Source organism: Anopheles funestus, chromosome 2RL (genome assembly GCF_943734845.2).
Source record: "Anopheles funestus chromosome 2RL, idAnoFuneDA-416_04, whole genome shotgun sequence".
NCBI lineage: Eukaryota > Metazoa > Arthropoda > Insecta > Diptera > Culicidae > Anopheles > Anopheles funestus.
In genome coordinates this window covers 77,031,146-77,057,130 of record NC_064598.1, presented here as the reverse complement: position 1 = coordinate 77,057,130, position 25,985 = coordinate 77,031,146, and the positions used below count along the sequence as shown (strand labels likewise).

Below are 25,985 nucleotides of genomic sequence, written 5' to 3'. Positions count from 1 at the left end.
ACTTACAACAAGATCCGGACCATCCCGACCTGGTTGACTGGTGAGAGCTAGAGCATGGAAACGGAGCTTATTAAGCGCACGAACTCGGAAATTGAAATCGAGCTCTGCTTTTTTCTGAAGAAGAAGAAAGCGCTTCTTCGCGAACGATGGCCACCACACAACGAAACTGCTGCTTCGTGAGATGTCCGTTTTTTTTCTCTCCACCACCACCTTTGAAGCGTTTTCCTTCATCCTCGTCTAAAGGCTGAATTTCTGAAGCGTACCAAAAGTGGGGAATTGTCCGTACAACTCCATTCCGTTCACAAATCGAGATTGTGTTCCTGAGGAAAATGATCTTCCAACAGCTAGCGAATGCTGCAAAAGCGTTGGATTTGTGCAGTTCTTCATCTGCTACCAAACAAAACAGCGGAGTCGCGAATCGAAGGGAGAGAAAACAGAAACTTCGATCGTAACGGAAACGTAACCGGGGCTATAAAAGCGAAGATCACTTCATTCCACCCGGAACACATCGGCATACGGTTGGCATGAAGCATCCAATAAGCAAGAACGCGCAAGGATGATGCTATTTGTAGGTGATCGCGTTTTATTTTTTCGTTGTAGCCACCACCACCGCCGTGGTGCCCGAGGGGTAATTTTGTTGGGGCCATTGAACTTTGAACCGCGTTTAGACGTTTGGCGAAAGGAAAGCATAACTTCGAACGGAGAGAGGGCATTGATTGGTCAGCGATTTATGTCTGCCTAATGTTCGCCGAGAGCAGGCAACCGAACGATGGTGCCTCACAATCTCGCGAGTACGCTAGAAGCACTAAAAGACGAATTTCTGATTGCTTCAAAACGAACTGGAACAATTTTGAGCTTTGTTGCAGAACACTCCCCAAAACGTACGGGATGATCCGATTCGTTAGGGTTTCAATTGAATCTATGCTGCGTTCCTCGGGACCGGCCTGGTCGCATTTCAGCTAAATATTTCTACTTATGGGTGAGGCACTGCACGGGAAACAGGGACCCGTCCGAACATGCGGGCTGTCCATCAGAGCTCAGCAGGACACGGTTGGTAGCGTGATAATGATCATGTAACTACACCTTCCGATAACGATCAACACGATCCAACGGGAAGCGGAGCAAAGCTTTTCCTGTCCATATCTACGGTTGGGACGGATGGGAATACGTCATTAATTTCTTCTAAGGCGACTACCAACGCATCGTCACAATGACGAAAGAAACTGCGTGCTCATCTGTCAGCAAAATCGTGACACTGCAACTAAACCCTTACGGCACACTTCACTTCAATCATAACATCATAACGCGGGAGACAGAGAGAGAGAGAGAGAGAGAGAGAGAGAGAGAGAGAGACCGAGTGAATAAAAGTCTTCTTTCGTCGCATTATTCTTTACCGATGTTCCACCATCACTTAAGAGTGTCCCATTAAAATGATATTCTTGAATACTGTTCCACATTGCAGCAGCATCATCATCTTCCAAGTGTCGTCGGAATAACTCCCTGTCATCGATGCCCTCAAGGAGATATCTCATCAAACGAGCTTTCTTCTGTTGCTTTTATGCAATGGGGATGGTACTTGGGAGTGTCGGAACGTACGGTTATTACAACCTCAAGCGGAGGACATGCATACGGAAATGTCTTTAGAAAGTAATAATGCCATATAAAATATATGCCTCTATAATTTCTTGCTTCCAAGAACTCTGAGGTCTGCTGTAAAAACTGAGCTATTGGAAGTCAAAGAACAGGTTATATTACAGGTTTAGTGCAAAGTTCAGATGCAGTTTGAACAAAGAACGGCCGAGTTGTTAAAACCATTATTTCAGAACTCTCTTATTTGAAGGCTAATGCTATTTGAAGAGATGACTGCCAAAACTTGGGAAACTTCAAAAGAACTCTGACACCTGAATGAAGAACTTATTGAGAGTCAATATTGATTTCTTCAATTTTTAGAAGATAATGTCAAACAATTGAATATGTAATATACTAGTTGACCCTCACTAATCAAATAAGCACCCATCATAAAACCGTTACCCGAACGAGGCTACTGAGGACAAGATATTGAGTACGAGGTTTTTGAGAGCGAGATTAACCTTTTCATTATAAAAGAAGTTATTCTTCAAATAGGAAGCATTGTATGAGGGACTAATTTTCATAGCAACATTGGGACGATTCCACCGATCGACGCAAGGTTGTAAAGCCTATTACGTTCAATTTTCACCAAGGTTCAGCTAAGTAAAGGCATTATATTACTCACCATCCTGGTAACATACCACACATTTGCGGTTAAAGAATCTCCACCTGCACAATTGTCTCCTTCCTCTATAGTGAAGGAAATCGATATTTGAATTAAAAATTCATTACCACCCTCGCTTTGGCAGGCGAACAAGTCGCGAAGCCTTATGACAGGGTTGCAATCGAACCGATCGAAAGAGAACGCAAAAGCGTCAAGGGAACAGGGCCTTCAAACATGCATATAACACTCGTACGTACATTATTAGCTTGTGCGGAAGGTTTTACCAACAAACCGAAAGCGTTTCCTTTTTGCTTGCAGGGTGAAAGATGTTGCTCTTCTTCAGCCATGGCAAACTATCAACCGGATATGCATGCACACGATGAATGTCGAAGGGGTTCTCGCACAGCAGACGTACACGTCGTCGTATCGAGGCCGTGACTTCTATTTTTATGTGTCTTTCAGCCGTACCAGTTATCAGCTGTACACGATAGGAACGTCGTTGGCTACAGCTACAGCTTAACTTAACGCCTCCGTAAGACCAAGCGAGAAATGCACGATTTTGCTGCCAAAGACGATGCACACATATGCCATCGAGCGTTGCTTAGCTGTGTGCTGTTGTTGGTGGCTACAAGCAAAAGTAGGCACAAAACATGGTCATTCGATGTCAGGTTCGTCGTTCGCTCGTCAATTTCTTTGTACCGTTTTTTTTAAGCGTGTACGTTTCTTGTCCCTATCTTTTCGTTTCTATCACGTTTACAAGGCTTTTTTTTCATTCGCTGTCATGCCCCTCACACTTCTTTGCATGCACATTCAATTCATCAGACTGGCTCACCAATCTTTCTTCCTTATGGTGTAAGGGTCTCACAACCACGACAACAACGACGGCGGAACACGGAACAAACGGGACAGCAACAGCTACCGCCGTGACCGCACCAAAGGATGACGACAACGGAAGCAGCAGCAGCAGCAACGAGTAACCAGAGCAGCAGCAGGAGCTAGACCCCACCGGAAGTAGCGGCTACGGACGGGCGGAATCAAGCAGCAGCAGCGGAAGGAAGGCACGAAGCAGCAGCAGCAGCTGAGACAACTAGGACGGATGACGCAGTGGCAGCATTGGAAAGCAGCAGCGCGTCAACAGGATGGGTGCATCGCACAAACGTTCCTGCATGGAGTACTACGCACATCAAGCGCATCGGCAGGGTTCGGATCAGGTCGAGGAGTGGTTTAGTTAGGGTCCCATCGGCTGCCGGGTCCGCTTCACGGGCCCAGCGTCACGATGAATCCCACATAACCCATCTCGGAGGGATTGGTTTGTAGCCGCAAAGCCGCCCTTCGAGGTGGGTACCTTTTGAAGGTTCCCTCCCCGTTAACAAAAAAAAAAAAAAAAAAAAAAAAAAAAAAAAAAAAAAAAAAAAGGGTCTCACAACCAAACGAACACACAGGCACCCACAGTCACATAATTCGTAATCGAGCATAAAACTGAGTTTCAAAGCAGGGAGGGAAAAAAATTACACTTCGCACCTACCAACCTATGTGCACGACTGGCAGACAGCGTGGTTCGAGACTTTGAGACATTCGCATCTGAGGACACCTTTCTCGCACGGTGCTAAGTGGATGGTCTGCCGTTCATGTGACGTACGTGAGCGGAATGAGATGCAATTTTCATCCGCAAAATAGTGACGCAAGCGAAAACACAGTACCTTCTCGTTTGGCCACCTGTCACCCGTGCCAATGGTTTATTTGAGAGCTCAGGAAGTGTCAATATATATTGAAATTGTCGCACATTGTCGATGCCATCATAAGGTTGATGGTGAAGGGCACGGAATCTTAATCCTCTTCTTTTAAAACAGTTCTTTTATTTAAATTAGTTAAACAGTTTAGTTACTTAAAATTATACCCAACGAACTAAAGATACAGATGTCACGAAGAATCAAAGGAAACATTTTATCAACTCTCGTCGAATGGACGTGTCTTTCTCAAAAACCATGTAATTCCAAACGAGAGCAATATCCACGGCTAAATAAAGTCTTCAGACGACTTTACCTTATTCAACTTACTGTATTTTGCCTTTTCTTCCTTTAGTTTAGTGACACGTCATCGTCACAGACACGATCTCTATTTTATCACTCTTTTGTGCTGATGCCTTTTCTCCACCATCCTCCCAGGATACGATCGATCGAAAGGGCTAAAGCAAGAGACCAATTCACAACCAAAAAACCCAAGTACCGACTTCCTGAAAAAGCATCACATTTTACGCTTCCCACGTATCATTCGTCAACCATTTGCCTCTTGCTTTCCCACTTGCTATGCAGCCGGAGCAGCAGCAGCCCCACACAACATTGAATGATGGCACTCGATTATTCACCGGTAGCAAAAGCTTTTCGATCCGTGCGTATGTGAAGGGCTGTGGGGTTGAAGTCCAACAACTACAAAAAAGCAGCATGGTTTCATATTGCAGCAGATCACACAAGGGCGGGCGAACAACATACAGGACCAACCAGCAACTGCAGATGCGACACGTTTTGTTTTGATGGGAATATAGAAGGATTCGGTAGGTTTTTTTGTGCTGGCACTTTATTCGCTTTGTGGTAAGCATTGGCCCCTGTAAAGGCCATATCTGACAGTTTGAAAAATGCCCGCAATTGTGGTGACAAATTTATTAACTTGAATGCTTACGAGGTTCAAGGGAAGTTTAAGCCGGAAGCACTTTTCATGTAGAAAGGAAACATTTTGCATAAGTGTTTGTTGTTTTGTTGTGTGTAAAGCTAACAAACTATTACCATTTGTTTTATTACTTCACAATCAATTCTACAGATAGAAGCAGAAAGGTAGCAAACAAAATTGACATTTCTACACAAGCTGTATGTTAACAAAACGTTACATAAAAATATGTTTAGCTTGTCAAACTTTCTCCTCACAACTCCACCGATCGCTTAACATTTCAATCCTGACGTGATGAAAAGAAAACCCCTGACTGAAACTAGTCAAAACATACTACCAACAACTTGCTGTAACAAATCTCACCAGTTTAACAGCAACAGCAACAAGAAAAAAAAAATCCTCATCAACTACCAAAAACATGTCTAGAAATAAATTCTCCAATGTGTCGGGTCTCCAACATCAGGAAAGCGTGCATTGCTTTGACATTTCCGTATGTTCCCGCACACCGTACACCAACAACATTGGTTACAAAACATGTGAATGGATGCAAAAAAAAAACAACAAAATCCCCGCAGAATGTGACGCACAGCAAAATGGTACATACTGCTGACATTCCGCCGCCACCCGGTTTGTTTTTTCGCCTTACCAACGCTTTCTTTTTCCCAATTTTACCATTTTTACCAACGATCAATCGACAGAAAAAGTTCATTTCCGTTCACGGAAATCTCCCTCTGGCACATCTGTGTAGCTGGGGCCCGGACGCCGCTGCCTTTTTGGTTTTGGATTGTCGCCGTTCGATGGGTTAGGAAGTTTGAACCGGTTTCCATGTTTCTATTGCTGTGTTTTCGTTCAAAATTGACACGATCCACATTTTGCGCCGTCCGAAGGTAAGCAACAACAAACCAAAGAAAAAAACATCGAAGGAAAAAACGTGAGCATCATGTGAAAATGTTGCACGCGCTAGGGTCGAAAAGGGGGGATGAATGGTCGGCACGAGAAAATTGTCACTTAACAGCATGATCCAGACGAAACTATAAGAAACGTGTCCGATTCAAGTTGTGGCAGCTTTATAGCGTTTTTCTCTGTTCTCTCGATGTGCTTTATAATTCTTTTTAATCGTTGACATTACATTTAGTTTCAACTCCTTTTTTCATGTTTCAAGTGATTTGAGTACTTATAAAAATATCTCAAAAAAGATTCATTAGACAAGTAAAAAACCATTAAAACTTCCGTAATACAGGAAATGATCGATTGAACGTATGTGATATTAGAAGAAGTTGTATATTAAATATTTAATTTTAAATGTAATTTTTTTTTGCTAAGCATGAAGAACGGCCTGACCATATTGCTTATTAAATGTCATTTTGTCAATGGCAAATTTTGATGTCACACTTGCAAACATTTTTTTATTCCACTATTTTCAAATGCAAATAATGTGTTTTTTCCCCATAAGCTAAGTACACTCAACTGACGCTCGATAAATAGACTCAACCAATCACGCTAAACACCATTTCGGCACATAATCTCATTCACAGGATGACATTTTCATTTGCATTTAGCACTATTCCCAAGTACATCGTATACTCTTGTGGGCATGAATATTGATAAATGCGTCCAAACCCTTTTGGGATGAAACCTCCGAAAAGAGCGTAGGACACATAGTGAGATGAGAATTGGTTCTATAAATAAGCATCATCAGTAAGTTGCGCAAAAAAAGTCCCTACCATGCCCTTCAGCTCCTACGTGTGCCCATGATTGGACACATGTTTAACTCTATCCCGTACTCAAATACATACATATTGGAGTACGCCCCCTCAATCATCGCCCAGCGGGTTCTTCACTATGAACGAACAAGTGAATGGTTTTGACATTTTGCTGCTCTCGTGCAGCTCGTTCGCCCATCAATACGCAAACGGCGACGGTATTTAAGAGCACTATTGACAGCGAGCACGTGGTTTGGGCCAACGATGGCAACAATAATAACGAAACATAGTACACTTGTGCATGCGGCACATATACAATATACCACACTCCAACCACCCGTGGCGTTACCGTCATCGAGCGTTCTTTGTCAACCTTTTCATCTGCACATAACCAAAGTGTTTACACAACCATTGATGATGATCATGATGGTGATACGATGATGATGGTGAACGGCACAACACTGGATGGATAGCATGGCGCAGCATTGAATGGAGGCTCTATAAATAACCCCGGCAACTCTCTCGATCAACGCTTAAGCGAACTGCTCGGAAAATGTTGCCCTGGCCTGGGAAAATGACACCCACTACTAGCGTGCTCATCACACCCCCGTCTTTAGTTCATCACATACAACAACACAACTTAAGCACTATCCTGATGGTTCCTTATTTAAAAAAAAAGCAATTATAATGAACCATCTGAACTGTGAATTTTACATTCCGGAAATAGTGTGCCATTTCTCCATAGCTAAGGCCCTCTCGACTTGGAGCATTTCTTTTCTGCCAACAGGCAGTATCTGGTTCAAGGCCTAGCAGATAAAGGAACAGTGTGACACCCACATCTGGATGTTGTAAATAAACAAGCTTTTCTTTCTCGTATACGAAACAGAAGGGCAAATGATGAGAAAGGAATTACAAATTACAGTTCTGCTTGCGTACGTCATACAAGCTTTATACCTAGAATTACTGTAGAATATCTACCAAGAAGTTTTAGTAGAGAATTGTAATTTGATATCTGATTCCATCTTTGAATACTAAGACAATTTTGATGGATTTCCTGTTTATTTGATTCTTAAGATAAGATTGATTAACAAGAGATAAAAAAATAAATAAATAAACATCAATAGTGATTATATAAGGTGACATTTTTTTTTGGGGTAGCCCGGTGGTACATAAGATAAACGGCGCCGGTCCACATGGCAGGACCGGGTTCAAATCTCATACAGACAGTCCCTCCCTAGCAAGGACTGACCATCCGGCTACGTGGTAAAAATAAGTCTAGTAAACCATAAATGGCCGGTGTGACCTGTAAGGTCGTTAAAGCCAAGAAGAGAGAGATAAAGTGACATAGTTACAGTTTATTGCAGAGTTGTTGAGTTGAAGTTAGAAAACTTGGACCATTTCTTAATTCTTTTCAGGTTGAAGTAGAACATGTGGAACTCGATTTCTTGCATTTTGAACTCGATTCTGTATCAAACATTTTTCAACTGACACATTTGAAAATATTTTAGACATGTCGGTTATGAAACAAGGGAACTCACAACTTCTCAGTTATATGCAAGCATACATCCACTCCTTTTGGGCTTTCGACTACTAGAATCCACCCGACAAAAACGCGAGGCCTATAGGATAGGATTGAGGATCAATGCAACGAAACCAAAGTACCTAGTACCAAAGTACCAAAGTAAGAGCCGGAGGCTCTGACCGTGATAGAGCCCAACTCGGAAGCAGAATATCAGATGACGTCGACGATCTCGAGGTGGTAGAGCATTTCTGCTACCTTGGTACGATCGTAACTTCGGATAGCAACATGTGCAGCAAAATCCAAGGAATGCATTGTTCAGAGAAATCGTGGCTACTACGAGCTCCACAAGCGATCCAGCATGAAATGCACGATATATCGCAGACTGATACGTCCGGTAGTCCTCTACGGTTACAAGTACTGGACTATACCAACGGAGGACGTCAATGCACTCGTCATTTTCGAACGGCGGATACCAAGGACTATCTTTGGCGGTGTGTGCGAGCAGGGCGTGTGGAGAAGGAGAATGAACCACGAGATAGCAGGTTTGGCGGTGCAGATATCCCGACGGTGGTCAAAGCCGGAAGGATACGTTGGCTGAGGCACGTGATGAGTGCTCGTCAACGACCCATTCAGCACGAGACGTAGAGGAGCACAGCGAGCTCGTTGGCTGGATCAAGTGGAGTCGAACCTCCAGTCGACCATCAGATGCAGGACAGAGTTTCTTGGAAACGGACTGGAGACCTGGGTATGTCTTCGCGACGTGCTCGACCATACAACCACTTACACAAACTTGCCCTTTCCAGATTCTATTAGCACAACACAATATTTCCCACACCAAATCATATCCAACTTGACGTAGGTATCACATCGCTGCTGTAAAAACAATTCTCCAACAAAACTTCTCCCTTCCGATTGTAAAGTTAGTTGTTGTTTGCGTAAAATGCAATGCCGTGGTATCGGCGTTTACTTCCCACAAACCTTGGCAGCAGTAACAACATCAACATAGCGCCATGTAAACAACGCCCTTTCCTTTAACCGGGCGCCCTTTAAACCTTCCATCGCCGGTAGGCAGGAACCTTATTGTAAAGTGATATAATTAAAATCTGGGGGAGAAAAACAATCGAAGGAATGATCACAACGCAACGGATGCGGTGTATACACACGGAGGAGCAGAAGAATTTGATCCCACAAAAAACAAAAACAATCGCATTCGGTCACATTCCTGCCCAGATTTCTCGACTATTTCTTGAAAGTTTCGTAAAGGGAGAAATTGTTTACAAAAAACAGTGAGCCGATCGTGTTCGACAGGGAACAAAACGCTGCAACAACTCCGTCCATCGATCACGATCACGTTAGCTGTATACAAACATTCAGCCAAAAGAGGCAACATTCACAGGTTTGGAAATAGAAGCACGATTGGGAAATTACGTCAATTTCATTGTAGAAGCATCCGAATGTAGGCACCTTACTTTCTTGGTAAATTTTTCCGTATAATATTCAAAACACCATGTAAACGCCACCCTGACCTTGGCGGTGCACAATTAACTCCTGCCTAACCTCAAACTTCAATATCAATCTGTCATCGCGATCAACTTAGATAGGTTCGTGCGTAGGCGCACGCGACCTCGCACTCGATGAGGTAATGTTTCAACTCCACTGTCACCCGCCCAGTCAAGTTGTAATGTAACGCCATGGAGGTACGCGCGCGTGTGGGATGACAAACTAATATGGAAATAATCGCAAAACGTGAAGGCGTTATCTCAAGTGCCTGGGTTAATGTAGCCGAACCGATGCTCAAGTGAATTCCTCACACTTGGCAGAACACTAGCGGAGTCTCCAATGGAAAACATATCCAAACGAGGTGAAGCTAGATTGGTGGTGAATTTAGACACTTGCCCAGTATTGAATGACGTCTTCCAGAGCACTCCAAACCGCCGTATGTGGTATGTGGGGAATTTTCTTCAACATCAAACACTCTACGCTCACAAGCCATCTGGCAAACGATGGTGCACACCCGCCCCAAACAACAAAAAAAAGCGGATGAGCCCGTTTAATTCGAAGCAGCTAACAAAAATGTTGCTTCCCGGCCCGGGCAAAAAACACACACACACAGGGGAAAAACGCAAACAAAACGTGCGTCTTTTCCCCCTATTCGAAACAAATAAAAAGTTTGAGAATAGTTTTCAGCTGCTTCGGGATGGATATTTTATTACCGTGATGATCTTTCCGCGCTCGCTCTTCGTTCTTCGGTAAACATTGGGTATGGGTAGCTCTCCTGCCAGCACATACACAGATGGTAGAGAAAGAAGGAAACACACGAACCGTCCATTGCTTGGATGATTTGTTTACAGTAATCATGGTCAAATAAAAGCGCGTCTGCTAGAAGCGAAAACCCGTGGCCTTGAGTCTCAACATTTTGAACCTCCAAAATAACGCCCGCGTTCCTTACTAGAGGACGAGTATACTATTCTCTCGTATAGATGAAGTTGACGTAATGTTGCTCCTCAATTTATTGGAATGCCTGTTTTATTCTTGCTTTTTCACCTACACAAAACGTTGGTGGCAGAAGTTCCAAAGTTTTTATGTTAAAAACCAAACTTGAGAGAGGTGAAAGCTAATGGCAACTTGTACTTGTGTGTGATTAAATATTTACCAAATGTTTAAACAAACATTTATCTCCATCCCTCAACATCAACGCTTGGCGAAGAAGAATTCAGCGTTGAATGATTTCAGTTTTAAATAATTTTACAAAAAATTTATCTGTTATACAATTCCATTAAGCAATTGAAAATGACCCACACAACTAAAAGCAGCTACCTGATATCTTCCTATAGTGGAAGTGGTCTTTCCAACTAATTCTTCCTCTTATAACACCGTACCATAAAATCGCTTACATTATGCGCAAAAAATTCTGACAAACTCATTGAAATTCAAACCGGAAAGAAGCCCATCATGTCATGTAAAGATGTGCACACACACACACACACCGAGTTCTTGTGCTTTCGCTCGTTACCCTGTTGCACCGGAAACATGTGCGCCTTCTTCAGGATTTTATTACACCAACCCACCACTGGCAACCAACACTTTTGCTCTTGCTTTGCCTCGGTTGCTGTACTGACCTTCTCCTTCCGAAGCATTCCAGGCTGAGGGTAAGGTCTTGTGAGTGAGAAAATTATCACATCATAAAAATCCCCAAAGCAACAACTGCTGGACGAACGAAAGAAGATAAGAGAACTGTTCTATATGGAACTAAACGCATATATAATATCGGATAGGCGCCCTTATTCCCTCGGGAACTCCACATTCGAATGGAGTTCTGTTTTTCCAAACTATCCCAACCTTTGGGTATGTGGATTAGTTTTTACGGCACGTCCAATCGAGAAGCTTATGACCGTTGGAAATCCTTGAGCAAGTTATCCTGACGCTTCTTGAGAAGAAAACAAAACAGGGTCGATTTTTGTAAAGCTCATCTTCCATACCTTGTACCTTCTCTATACCCTATAAGTTCCTCAAACGTGTGACAGGTAGATGGACGACAGGTAGGGATTATATTACGCTAAACTTTTGCAGTGTTTTGGTCCTTTCTTGATCGTAAAGAGACTACAAGAACAAGGGCAGAACATGTACATGTATATATGAATGAACGTGTCATGAAAGATTTCTTCACAGAGAAAATCATTCATCCGTACAGAAGAAATATGATCCCTCGTGTGAGACACATTCGCAAATCGAAGCCATCTTAAGGCGACATTGGCAACATACTCTATACAATTTTGTGTCATCGTTTCCTTTGCCCCGCATATTTGTTTTGCCAATGGCCCATAAATGACTGACAGCAAGGACGATTTTGTTCCAAGGACTCATTATTCACATACCAGAGCACGTCCATAAGCATATTGCTTTAAATGAGTAAAGGGAAATCCTTCAGTTGAGCTTATTTCAATGTTGCACCATGTTTTAAGCTCACACAATTGGAGCATTTTGTTTCAACGCTAATTTGCTCATTGTATTTGCGTAGCTGCAATGTTATGTTCCAGTTTTCCTCACTTGTAAGCAGTTGCAGCAAAAACGAAAAAAAGCTTCGATCGAAGAGTGACCTTCGTGCCAGTTTTATAAATAGAGTGGCAGCACTTTCGCCCCGAAGAAGCCTTCCCAGTGCAAGAATCTAGTGGAGAGAATCAATAGAGAAGCAAAACTGCATCATGTTTCCTGTTTGTGCTGCCGCAAATATTGATACCTGCTCGACCATGATGGAACTAGGTACGAAAGATAAATCGATAAAAAGGAAATTAGTTTTTCTCCAATTAAAAAAAACACTTAAAACTGTTCTCTTGGTGGAACTGACGTTGGCTTGAAGTCTCCAGGATTGCATAGAATGTTTTAATTGTATTCCATCAAGGATTTTTAAATGACGACATCAATCTATAGAAAAAAACGCCCTTGAATTGTTGAACAAAAGGATCATAAGTACCTATATAAAGCCCAACATTTTAACTCTTTATGTAATCGAAGAAATTGCTGAAGATGTGCTTCAGAGGAGCTTTCAACCAAGAATCGCTAGCCGACCGTTTCTTGACTCACATTAGTGATGGGAAAAACGGCTCCGGAACCGACTCCGAAGCTGGAACCAGCGCCGGAATTGGAAACGACTCCGGCATCGACTTCGGTTTCGAACCAAGGTTTCGAGGCCGGATTCGAACCAACAGCTTCGTCGGTCCAACTAGCCAAAACAACATGCTTTCTCGCTCTGTCTAATTAACTGTCTGTCTCTGATTAATTAATTAATCGGAGCCGGTTTCGGAGCCATTTGGTAGTGATGGGTCATACGATTCATTTCATGGCTCAATCCGGAGTCGGGTGCAGCAGAATAGGAATCGACTCGGGATTCCGGTCCGAGTCCGACCCGAACTCGCTGCACCCACGGGTCGGAGTCGCTTATGGTAGGTTGCACCTATTGAACCTACTTGTATCTACAGGCCGTTCGGGTCGCTTATGGATGGCTCCGACCCGGTAGGTTCGGGTCGACGCGCCCATCACTACCATTTGGTCGAAGCCGGCTCCGGAGCCGTGGGTGTACTCCGGAGCGCGCATCACCAACTGACATCTCCAGATTTGACAGAAAAAGGTGGTGTTCTAAAAAATTGTTGAATTTTACTGTTTGAAAGTATTTGTCTTTTTTTTTGTTTAAGAAAAGAACATGTCGAATTGAATCTTATTTTAAAATATATCTAGAAAGTATGTCCTTGATAAAGCAGGACGGTCGGTCCGGATGGGATTTGATACTCGATTTGTTGTGTGAAACTGACGACTTTTCTCACAAAAGCATACTAAAACTACACATAAAACTACACACTATTAAGCATAATGTTTCGCAAAATGTGTGCAATTTCTAACACAAGCCCTTTCTATCTATCTGACCAAACTGTGCTGCAAAGCATAAGAAAGCCATCAAGTGAATCGAAAGAAAATCAATCACAAAAGAACTACGGAAGCGAAACGATAAACGATGGTGCAGCACTAGCGAGTAAGTGCAGCCCTTTTTCCCTACTTAAACGCAAGTGACGTAATCTGATTTTCATCTACATACAATTTATTAGTGCTTCGGTAGAGCTTTTTTTCCTTGCACTAGCCGAACCAGCACTGGAGAGCAGTGCACAGAAACGAAACCGTTCCATTGCACGATCTGGCGCACAGATTCGTTCTACTGTGCTCCAGCGGTACCTAAAGAAACGTCGGAGCATAAAATAAGCCCACGCTAAGTTCTTTACTTGCGGTTCACCAAAAAAAACACCAGCGTTCCTTCTCCGTGCGCATCTAAGACGATAAAATATGGCACAACCCCAACCGAACATAATGCTCGGATCTGATGCGATTTCTAACCAGTGAATGAGTTCGCTACGGCACACTTCTATATTCGCATTTGTTGCGAAACAAAAAAAACACAAAAATTAGATCATAAAAATGTTGCTTTTTCGATGGTTTGCGGCTGATTATTGAGAGACATCCAGCCCGTAACTGAACTGATATGGACTTTAATTTAAATTTTGAAGTCATATTTTTACACAAATTTATGTGTTGCAGCGATGCAGAAAATGGAGCTATTAATTTACAGCTAATAACCCATTAGTAATCATTCATTTCCAGGGCGGTTTTAAAGTTCGTTGAGAAATAATATAAATAGATTTCATTAGACTTTTATCTTGCATACTTTAAGTTATATTGAGTCAACTCGCACTTTCAAGTAATAGTTTCGGGATAAAAGTAATCTTTTTGGGGATTTAATTTAGGAAAATTTCGCAACATAAATCTAATATCTGGCTTGTTGGAGTGTATAATTTAAATTTTGTTACATTTTTTCTATAAATTCCACGACAAATTTTTGTTGCAAAATTTGGGTTTATATTCAAGGAATTATAATCAACTTCTATCAAATTATATCACTTATTGGTAGTTTGATTATTATTATTAGAGTTAAAATGTCGTTAAGATAATTCCGTCCTACTCAAACCTATGTTGGGTAGTGAGGTGGATCTAATCATCATCATCATCAACTCTCCAGAGCTCTTTTCGTACAGCTAGTACTCCACAAGGAGCATTGGTTAGGGATATTCAGTGCTTTGTAAGCGAGATCGTAATAGAAAAGAATAAATACTAGTGTTGAGTAAATCTTTGACCCGGATGAATGACTATGAATTTCTATTCTGAAGCTTCATGAATCCTCATTGAATTTTGGATCCTTGGAGTTTCGGAACAAGACGATGATTTAAGTGGGTACCCCTCCACCGACCGGTCTGCATTTATGGAATAAGTTCTTCCTTCAATTTTCGGCTAATGATTTGAATCACTCTTCACTAAAGATTCTTTTGAATGACTCTTTTCAAAAGATTCCGAAAGACGACCTTCGATGTGTTACCCCGACCATTGGAGATAATATTTTTATTTAAATTTAATTGAAATTCTTCAATTAAAAGGAAATTATTATAATTATTGCATTTAATCAAAATGACAAAAATCAATATTTATTTACAAAATCATATAGATGATGAAATTATCATTCACAAAAAATAACACAGAAACAAACCAATAAGCGGGCTGATAAAGCATTTCAAAAAAAGCAAATCAACACCTCGGTAAAAGGAACGAACCCATTAGCAGCGTTAAAGTCACCAACCTCACGACGAACAGCATGCAATTTGCAAAATTAGGTCAGAGAGTTAATGATTTTAAAATGGTCACAAATAAAAAACAAAAAAACATATCGCCCGACCCGTTCCATGTTAGAGAACTGACCAGTTCTAACCGTACGGTAAGATCACCTAATATATTTTCACCACGAAAACCGCTAGCCGGCAAGTCGGCTGGCAGAAAGGGGGAGGTCTCTAATTTTAGCTAACCGTAAGCAAAACCCATTGCATTAGCATAACCATAAAATGCTCCATACCCTACCGCACCGGGAACCATCGACAAACGAAACCGGTATTTGACAGAACAAATGTGCTTCTGCCGCATAAAGTTCCTTTATGGGTTCCTGGGGGGAAGGTACGAAAAACCAAAGTCGCACTTCGAGGCAAATCAACAAAGCAAACGCAGTAAGCATAGCGCAAAGAGAAGCATCTGCTCGCATTCGAAGGTGTAGAACGAAGGCAAAAAGTACACAAATGACAGGTCGCGAATATTATGTTCTACAGTTGTGCGAGCGATTGTTGCGAGCCTTACTACCATCCATAAATACGCCCTAAATACGCTAAGCGGAACACTCTGTCAACAAGTCCATTGGAGCTCACTTTTTTTTCTCCTTTGCTGCTGCTAATCAACTTATCATCAGCAAATTTTGGCGCCCGGTTTCGTGCTGTCAGCGAGTATTTGATTTTGTGTCGGATTTATTCCACAGCTTTTCCATGGCTTCACTCATGTGTTTCACGGGTTTTTTGATGCGTCAAGGGGGGAAAAACAACCAAACACACGGTTCCAATTGTGCACAGCTGTTCTGCATACGTTACTTCATTCAAAATTCGTATGTTTTGAAATGGTAAAGCAATAAAGTAGGCTGTGCAAAAATCTGCCAAACATAAGGAAACGCTCAATGGTTTTGTTCTTCGCTGTTTTCTTCAAGACACACATGTACACATTATATTGGGCTGACCTTTTTTTGTCTCTTTGGTTCCGTGTTTCAAGCGACATCTGACACCCAGCTACAATGTTCACCGAGCTTCGCTTTAATTGACAAGAGACATCCAGCCCTGGTATACGTTTCATCTAAACGTTCGTCTGGCTCCAATAGGAGCTTCACCAATATCTGAAAAATGCTGACAGATACGATAACAGCTTGCAGAGCTGGTGATTTACTTTTTTATGAACTGCGATTTATTCCGATTCTCCTATGGCCCCGCAGGGGCTTCCAGCGAGGAAAAAATAGAGGTTCACACAGCCCGTCGTAAATCATAATTAAATCCCAAAATTAATGGAGCACTCAGGAAAGCAAGAAGGTCACCATAATTTGTATCATATTTTCTTAGTAGTAAAGAAAATCAGGAGCAAACATGAATCGCCAGGAGGTATTTAATTTAATAAAATAGCAAACATTCATCAAAGCAAAATCGTTCTGGACTTCAAATCTAGGTTTAGGGCTCGTATTTGGAAAACAATTTGCCAACAGAACTTTTTTTAGAATTTTGGGGACTTGTTTCCATAGTAACACAGTGAGAGAGGTTTCCAAATGTTCGTTTCATCATAACGAGAATAGCATGTAAAGCCTTTCAAGGCCAACTGTTTACATACACTACTTAAATGTCTCATCCCGTTGCTAGGCTGGAAAGGAGAGACATAGATAAATGCCCCAAAAATAAGTGGACTCAGACATGATTTCTCTTGCGACATCCATCTCATCTCTAGGTCTCAACCTGTAGGTCTGGTCCGGTACGTCAACTAATTAAAATTAACGCCACTATCGCGTACCTTCTATGCAGACGACATGATCTCGTATCTGCTGGGCGACCTGCACGTCCGGGATGAGATCGATCAGGTGGTAGATGGCGTAGATTGACGGATGGACGCTCTCGAACCGCTGAATCTCCTGGCGGATGGCCAGCGAGTTGTTGAACATCCAAGGCAGATGCGTACGCGAACTGTTGTTATTCATTTTTCACGCCCGAAGTTTCCACATCCAACACACAACTTTCCGCCCAAAAACCGAAACTTTCACTCTTTACACAGTAGCACACGGTACGTCGGAAGGGAAAGAAATTCTTCACAGGTACACACTTTACTCTTGTGCCAGTTTGCCGACTTGACTTGGACTCCGGAGACACAACTAAGGGCGCACACACACACACACAAACGCACTCACATTAAATCACCTTTTCTCACTGTACGCACAACAGGCATAATTTTCATAGGAATTTGATCCGATTTTATCACTCCGCGTGGTACATCATTCTTCACTGTACGAAGCAAAAACAAAAAAGCCGCCCAAAACTTTTCAAATGACGATGTTTAATGATGATGAAAATGAAATTTACCAAAAAAATTTCACACAATCGCCAGCACGCATCAAATTTTTATCGCAATTTAAATGCACAGCATCTCACACACTGATAACTCTTACGACAAAAAAAAAGGCCTGATTACACTTTTGTTTCACGCTCCTTTCACTGTTTCCATGTATTTGGCTTGCATTGATCGTGGATGGCTTCGTCGGCAACGAGACGGGCGGGGGGTGTGGAAAACCTGTCGTCGCTGAAGCATACGCGTTTAAGCAAGGGAATTTAAGCCCACTACACCTTCACCCCCGCACGGTAAAACATAAACGCGTACAGTGGCACAATGTTTGCACTGCTTTCCAACATCACATTACACCCTGTCACCGTGTCACATAGCTCATTTGCAGTGAAACATACCGTTAGATCATTTGGCCAACGCGGAGAAAGCTGTTTTATTTGGGGGAAATTCACGCACGAAAACAACACGCGCACGTCCGACGCGTACGAAATAACAACACTGTTTGACAGTCCATTCCCAAACAAATCGCTTTGCACTGACGTTTTCGAACCGAGGCACGTAAAGAGGAGGCTGTGTCATGCGGAGATGAATGACAACATTGTTTTTAAAAAAACAAAATCGTATCATTTTGACAGTTGTGGAGGAAAAGACATAAGTAAATCTGCTAAATCACAAGAAAAATAGTGTTTAATCAGTGTTTTAGAGCAGGAATAGCAATTCTAAAGGCTTTTCCTTTAGGATTTAAAAAAACAAATCAAACTAAAGCTCTGCGAAATGTGTACACATTTGCAAACGTGTACACATGCCTTCATAATAAAATTTGTTTTTTGGGCAAACACTGTCATCAATGCACACAAATCAGGTATTTCGTGGTGCTGTTGTACAATTATCAATTTAAACCAAATTTATTGTATTATTGCTTGATAATATTTATCCTCATTGTTCTATCAAACATAGGTAAGCATCCTAAATCACTGCAGGTTGCTTAATATAAATAGTTTCTATCATTTTGTTATTCTTTTCTTCGTTTTAGAAAGTGGTTCGTTATCAGCCGGCTAAACAAAACAAAAGAAGCTACCTAAACTACTACAGCTGTTATCGAAATGGTGGCAAATGTTGAAATTCCTTATGGTATATGGTATTCTATATGTTTCCTATCTTAACAAAATTTCGTAACAAATATTCCAATTTGTATTGTTTTTTTTCAGACGCGAAACAGCTTTCCAACGTGCGTGTAAATCTTTCCTGCGTGGTCCGCTCGGTTGACCTGTTAACCTCAGCTCTTATCAAACGCGTCACAGATGCCGAATTTCGGGAGTACACTCTGCAAGCACTAAAGCTAACCGATTTAACTACACTCGCTGGCGATGATACAGAATCCAATGTGGCCCGTCTCTGCTTCCGGGCTGCGTACCCATTTTCGGACCTTAAGGTCCATGCTCAGATGAAAGGAACAGTGCATACCGCGGCCGTTTGTGTCTATCCGAGCCGTGTAGCCGATGCTCACCGGGCGCTTAAAGCACTAGGAATGCTCGATAGAATTCAAATTGCTTCCGTAGCGACAGGTTTCCCTTCTGGATCGTATCCACTCGAAACGCGTCTGAAGGAAATACGCTTCGCAATCGAGCAAGGAGCAACCGAGATTGATATAGTGATCGATCGAAGCCTGGTGTTGACCGGAAAATGGCAGGAATTGTATGATGAAATAGTCGCCATGCGCAAGGCTTGTGGTGATAAGGTTCACTTAAAGGCGATCCTGGGCATTGGAGAGTGTGGTACAATGGTTAATGTAAGTTAAGATGTTCATTCCATTAAATTGTGAATAGCTTTATTATAAAAATATTTTCTTAACAGGTTTATAAAGCCTCCATGGTGGCAATGATGGCTGGATCAGATTTTATCAAAACATCCACCGGTAAGGAGGCAGTTAACGCAACACTTCCGGTCGGACTGGTTATGATTCGTGCCATTCAGAAGTTCTATCGTCTCACGGGCAAGAAGATTGGTCTGAAGCCTGCCGGTGGCGTAAGAACGGTTCGGGATGCGATCGCGTGGATGATCATGATACGGGAAACGCTCGGCGAAGAGTGGCTGAAGCCGGAGCTGTTCCGGTTCGGTGCATCCGGTTTGCTGGATGATATCGAAAAGCAATTCTATGCCATTTCGAAACGATTATAAGCATGGAAAGTCTCGCTGGCAAAAGATGAAATGTTACAAAGAGTTTAAAAAAGCGACACGTTCACATTCCTACCTCTGTAATTCAATAATACACAAAAAAATAGATATTGTTCTTGTTTTCTAACAACTTTCTGTTCGGATGGAAACCTTGAAAGGAAAGAATACAACTCGTCGTCTTTTTTAATTAATTGAACTAATTTTATTTGGCTTTCTTCTTCTCATTCTTACTTTGTGTGGCCATTACTAATGAAACGGACGGATGATGGCTATGAAAAAAACAAAACGATTGGTGACGAAAAGGTACAGAATACTTGTAAGGTAAGTATGTATAAGTAATAAATAAAACTCTCAAAACAGGTAACTAATAATGGTTTGTCTTTTACAGAGCGATCGTTGAGGGTTTCTACGGTTCTATCCTAAAGCCTGTCTCCGGGGAGGAGCTGTAGTTGACGATACGAAACTTGCCCGATCGCATATAGTAACCGTAGCGCCCACGAACGTTACCCTTGTTATCGCGCTCCTCTACGTGGAACTGACGATTCTTCCTGCCGTGGAGAAAGAGAAAAGTAAAAACATTAATTAGTACATTAATGCACCGCGGAACGTCGTTCACAGGCGCACACACACACACATGCAATAAGAAAAGGAAGGGTGCAACAAAAAACACACAAACACAATAGTGCAGTTAGTCACAAAAAATCACCACATTTACCCTTCACCCGTGTCATAGCCAAACTTGTAGCTGTTAGGCCCATGGTGGCCATGCATTTGAAAATCGATTCTAGCACCTTCATCCTCTCCGGCCACGCGGCGCGTATACTGATCCACCCGACGGTTGCGGCTCGGCACAAACTCCCCGCTGTTCAGCTCCTCCAGACGCAGCGGTAAAAGGGCCCGGCCTACAGCGGCCGTCGCCTCCGATCGTGCATCCTGCTCACCGAGCAAAGCGCTTGCCAGCAACCGATCGAGATCGATCGCATCCAGGAAGAACGTATCCTCCTCGCTCGAGTCGCGCACCTTATCGCTGTCCTGGCGCGATTTTTCGTTCGCATTCTTTTCCACCTGTTCGGTGTGCTTCAGATTGATAAGCTTCTGGGTCGGGATGTACTTTTTGCCCTTGTTTTTCTTTGGCTTGGCCGCGTAGTAGTTCGGTTCGCTTTGTTCGACCGGTGGTGGCAGCAGCGGTTCGGTCAGATCGTCCCGGCGCGGACTATAGGAACCGTAGGAGGTCGTGTGGGGAGAGCCGGTTGATGCGCTGGGCGAGCCGGTCTCCCCATTCGCGAAAAAATCTACCAACTTCGATAGCTCCTCCAGCTCTTCATCCTTCGGCATAACGCGGATCATGTACTGTGGTTTGTCTTTGGTCGCTTCCGGCGTCACCACATCCGATCGGCTGGTGACGAGGGCACGCGGTGTGCTCTGTTTGAGTGGTGATGCCCGGAGCAGGGTGGCTCCCAGCAGACAGGTGGTTGCGATCTACAAATGAGGTGAGAAATTAAATAAAAGCTTTTAGAACTGTTCATCTGCTGGGTATTGTTTTGGATAAGAACGGAGGAGAAATTTTGTTTAAATTGTCTCCAAACACTTAGCACAACTTGAACATTGATTAATCGCTTTCGATTGCATACTCTACAAATCCACGACTAATCCCAGCGAAATTGCGACATAATCAATGAAAGAAATAAAAGACTTAACACGCGCTATCCTAATCAATTGTTGCATCTCTTGCCAAAGCATCTTTTAATCTGTTGTTCAAAATTCCACCGAATAATGATTCCGAAGCGTGAAAGCTGCGCGTTACATTAATTTGAACATTTCTCTTCCACCTCAAGCTGAACGTCACACATAACAAGCGCGCCCGGGCGCGTGTATTTAAGCATTACAAAATTTCGATGATGGCCAAATTAATGCACTCCGAAGATCGTTTGCCATCAACGCTTCAACCTCCCACAAAACGGGGAATGATGCAACGGCGGTTTGATGTGTGCCCGTTTTGTACTGTTGCTGCTTTTTTTTCTCACCACACGGATTGCATCCAAAGCATCTTCGTTGTTATCGAACGTTAGGCTTTCAGGTGAGGTTGTAAAGAGCATGGAGGATGCAACGGTTTTTAACTTCCTCAGTTTTGAATTATCACGCTTGCTTCCGGTACAACGATTCAGCAGGTATTGTTACGAGACTGATTCAAAAATTAAACATAAAAGCTTAACACTAGTTAAGGTAATTGTTAACATAAAATGTTCTTTACCACTATAAGCAACTTCATGATGTAAACTCGTCTGGGTTTGAAACAAAATTTCACCAAAGATTAACACTCTCTTTCCGTTGTTTCGTTCACTTGTAGCAAACAGATGAATATATGTATTTCCGCAAATTCCACTTCTTGTATTATCAAAGCTTATTAACTGCACTTGCACTTTTATCTCCCGCTCGTTCCTTTCAGTTTTCGATCCGACCTTGTCAGCTGATGCTTGGAAAATAACCTTCCACACCGGCGCACCGACCGTACTTATAGAACCACGCAACGATCACTTTCCCCACTACGAAACCGTACGGAGCGCGAAATTTTCCAAACCTCTTCCTCCCCCCTTTGCTACTATCTCTCTTGGCCACGGGAGCGCGAAACGGTTACAGTGGTATTCGAAGGCGTAAGAGCCGTTACCGTACACCGAACGAACGATCGAACGCTTCGAAGTGGAAACGCTCTTTAATGATTTTTCGAAAATTTTCTTCTGTTTGACTGTGTTCTTTTTTTTCTGGCATCAAACGTCCAGCCAGCTTGCCGCTCGGATCCGATCTGTCCGAGAGGTGTCACTGGATTACGTTCCAGCGAGCAAACGAAACATTTTATATCTCAAAAGGTCCGCTTTACTGCGCCCTTTTCAGGAGGGCGTTATTAGCTGGACGGTAAGAAAAGGGTGGTTAAGTGTCGATCGCTCGCGATTAGGTATCCTAATGCCCTTTTTTCCCCCCGTAGTTTTCCAGTGCCACGGTACGGAGAGATCGACAGTCTCCTCCGGTTCGGATACCTCGATATTGGCATGAGGAAATTGGAAACCGGTAACAAAAACGAACAGAAAAACCTGAAACCCTGCATATGACCGCACCGGGACACGGGAAACAACCTTCGCTCCGGACAGGACTGATCGATGACATAATATTCCGTTTTGCCGATTGGTGGCTGAAAGTGGATCAACCCCGTGAAAGGGAAAATAAACCCTTCGGTGTATTGATAAATTAATATACTTTTAAAAATTCGCCTGTAGTATGTAAAAAATGTGAAAACAATAAATGAATAGTAATAGTATTTAGTATTTTTAACTATACGATAGATAACTTAGTACGTTGCGTTCTTTAAGGCAACTAATATACTATAAGTAATATTAAAATACTATTCATATTTCATAATAATTTAAGCAATTGACAGAATCATAAAAAAATAAATTTCCTTATCCTCAACTCATAGTATATAACCTCTGCTAGATCCCATCATATGCAGAACACAGATTTATCCCATTAATAAGAATGAGATGAGATTTCTCTACAAAATTATTTCCCATTTCGTTTAGTAAAGTTTCTACTAGTTTTAACAGTTAAGCAGCGACAGAAATTAAATTAACAACTCAATAAAACGAACTGTAAAACACATTTCTCTCCGAGGGTTGAAGCATACATGTGGAAGAAAATACATATCATTCCGGTGCAGTGGTCAGTGGAACCTGACATCATCACACTGCAGACAAATCCATCAAAAAGATCCATCTCATCCGTGCGTCCACGGAATGCCACGCTCCAGGAGGGTGGGGGCCAACAATCTTGTTGGGCATGTGGGCCAAGCATGTTGGGCATGTTGCTCACAATCATCACCTTTCCTCTCCACTTGTCACTGCAATGGATATGGATATGTAGTTCAATTTTTGCCGGTTCACAAGCTCAACCTGTCGGTTAAATAATTTAACTTCCGCGAGACATAATTGTCTTTATTCTGCACGTTGATCACTGGGCTACTAAGGTGCATATACTGTTTTGGGTGCGTTACGATCAGGTGCACCCAGGTTGAACATGGCTAGGTACTGTTCACTTCCTGCTGATTATGTGACAAAGTTCTCACATGGAAGCGGAATTGTACCGAGGCGGAGGGGAACATTTTGATTGGTAGTTGGTGCAGCTTGATAGAATAACTGGCTTATTTATTGTGCTGGTACTAAAACTAAGCGCTGCATGCTCTACACACTTGTCGAAGCGTTAATATTGCTCACATCATTACGGGAACGGGGCTATCAAATGGGAAAGCCGTGTATGGCATACACTGGGTAAAAAGAAAACAATTTTCTACAACACCTCGTTGCTGGTGGGAATAGTATGAAGTGCATCCGTACGCAAGCCGGAAGCTGTAGGCGGTTTGGTGTATTAAAATCGTTACCTTTGGTTATTTCTTTTTTTTTGTTCATATTGCAATGTGTCCGTAGGTGTGGATCTGAGCATTTGATTGATATAATTTGACTCCCAGCATCTCGTGCCCTATTGTGCCGGGTGGCAAACCCGTTCATTAAATTCTGTTTTGCTCCTTTCCTATCCTTCCCTTTTCTATTAGTACAGTTGATCAGTAGTTTGCACAGCTTGTTAAATCGGCATAAACCATCGAAACACGTACCGACCGATAGGCGGCTGTTGGAAGCAAATTATGCATCACATCCAATGGTTATGCTTTACCGTACAAGTACCCTTCGAGTAAGATGTGTTTCCTCTGCATCATAATCGATTAAAGTATTATTTTTTTCTCTCCCGGCAATGACGCTTGAGGACACACACACACTGATGGAAGCATGATCGGTGAAAGATAGGAACGGAAGAAATAAAGAAAGGAGGAAAAATCGCGAAAGCTTCAAACGGTACAGGCAGATACAAATGAGAGGAAAATCTCGACAAAAAACGTGCCTCCTATCCTGGGGTCCAGTAGCGCGTGACGCCTTGCCACTGATAAGCCTGCGCCAGAGTGCCAAAGTGACGATCCACCCGAAGCGAAAGCATAGGAAAAGTTTAAAGTAATGAAAGTGGAAGGTGGGGTGAATAAAAAAAACAGAGGAACAAAATGTAAAACAGGTCTCTACAGCATCCACACGAACGCTTTCCGTGCGAACATAAACGAAATGGAAAAGTGTGCATGAAAAGAGTGCGAATGGCGCGTATGAGAAGGCTTGTGGATCGAGGGCGCAACAACGGTTTGATCGCTATTGCATAACACGTTCGAGTGGAAAAAGAGAGGAAGCTTTTCTGTACCCAACTGTACCCCGCGGAGTGGACGCAATCGAGATCGGAAGCGAAACCAACGGCCAACCCATATTAACTCGGTTAATCGGCGTACCGCGGGTGAGTATTCCACTTTACGACCAGTTCCTGATGGGCTAAACGGTACACAATGTGATTATTGAATGCGTGCAGGCTCTGTTCGATCATCAGATGTTTGTGGTTTGATTATGATCGTATTTAGTAGATATTTGGAGCTCAACAAACCGTTGAATGTGTGAGGTTTGTAAAGAGATCGAAAGTGGAGACTAACAAATATGATTCGATATGAATCTATATGAATGTTCCTAGGGAATGTCTCATTATGTGACTAAAGAAGAGTTATCGGTCTACGCATTGTGAGGTATATGATCCTCTGATAATGAATGTACGCAGCAGCATTATACTGATCTTGGGTTAATAACTGAAAATTGAAGGATTGGATTCTTCTTCTAGCCCGGCTCAGGGCTCGCGAGCACGTCGCCATGGCCTGGTCGGCAATCCGTTTCTAGAAAACTCGGTCTAGGGCAGCAGTGTTCCATTCACGGCTGCATCCGATCTCCGACAGGTTCAATTCCACCTGATCCAGCCAACGAGCTCGCTGTGTTCCCCTACGTCCACTGAATTCTATATTCCATATTTAGGTGAATGTTGAAGAGAATCGTTAGTCAAAATGTTGTACGGTGCATAAAGATCCTACATTCCTCGTATGTCCGCTTCCAGAAGTCTTTTTTCCCCTTTCCCCTTTTTCCAAAGCTTTCAATCCGGATTCCGGGATAGAGCACGGTACGATCTTTACCTGTCTCTATCTTGAAATGAATACTTGCAGGTATTATCGAATATATCCTAATGTACAAGAAATTCTTACTTTTCGACTGATACCAATCTGGTTGTTGGTATCTCC

At 42.6% G+C, this 25,985-nt stretch overlaps 4 protein-coding genes across 6 annotated transcripts in view; 1 reads left to right on the top strand and 3 right to left on the bottom strand.

Annotated features, from left to right (window-relative positions):
• LOC125763909 (centaurin-gamma-1A) overlaps nucleotides 1-18,144 on the bottom strand; it is a 146,226-nt gene extending 128,082 nt beyond the window's left edge. The window contains exon 1 of the mRNA XM_049427630.1: nucleotides 17,075-18,144. Within this exon, the coding sequence (XP_049283587.1) occupies nucleotides 17,075-17,258 (184 nt within the window). The 5' untranslated portion in view covers nucleotides 17,259-18,144. The remainder of the gene's footprint in view (nucleotides 1-17,074) is intronic.
• The window catches only part of LOC125763899 (uncharacterized), a 337,203-nt gene that overhangs the window by 238,908 nt on the left and 72,310 nt on the right, over nucleotides 1-25,985 (bottom strand). The gene's annotated exons all lie outside the window — the stretch shown is intronic.
• LOC125763966 (deoxyribose-phosphate aldolase) lies at nucleotides 18,453-19,922 on the top strand. Of its 2 annotated transcripts, none has more exons than XM_049427714.1 (4): nucleotides 18,453-18,574; nucleotides 18,655-18,748; nucleotides 18,826-19,406; nucleotides 19,472-19,922. In XM_049427714.1, the coding sequence occupies exons 2-4, from the start codon at nucleotides 18,721-18,723 to the stop codon at nucleotides 19,793-19,795; spliced, it is 933 nt and encodes a 310-aa protein (XP_049283671.1). In that variant the 5' UTR covers nucleotides 18,453-18,574; nucleotides 18,655-18,720; the 3' UTR covers nucleotides 19,796-19,922. The 2 variants fall into 2 exon arrangements, with proteins under 2 accessions (XP_049283671.1, XP_049283670.1); XM_049427713.1 differs by having other exon boundaries at nucleotides 18,651-18,748.
• On the bottom strand, nucleotides 19,983-23,086 carry LOC125763979 (uncharacterized). Of its 2 annotated transcripts, none has more exons than XM_049427728.1 (3): nucleotides 22,044-23,086; nucleotides 20,508-21,271; nucleotides 19,983-20,340 (listed from the first exon to the last, which is right to left on the bottom strand). In XM_049427728.1, the coding sequence occupies exons 1-3, from the start codon at nucleotides 22,059-22,061 to the stop codon at nucleotides 20,199-20,201; spliced, it is 924 nt and encodes a 307-aa protein (XP_049283685.1). In that variant the 5' UTR covers nucleotides 22,062-23,086; the 3' UTR covers nucleotides 19,983-20,198. The 2 variants fall into 2 exon arrangements, with proteins under 2 accessions (XP_049283685.1, XP_049283684.1); XM_049427727.1 differs by having other exon boundaries at nucleotides 19,988-20,340; nucleotides 20,584-21,271; nucleotides 22,044-23,077.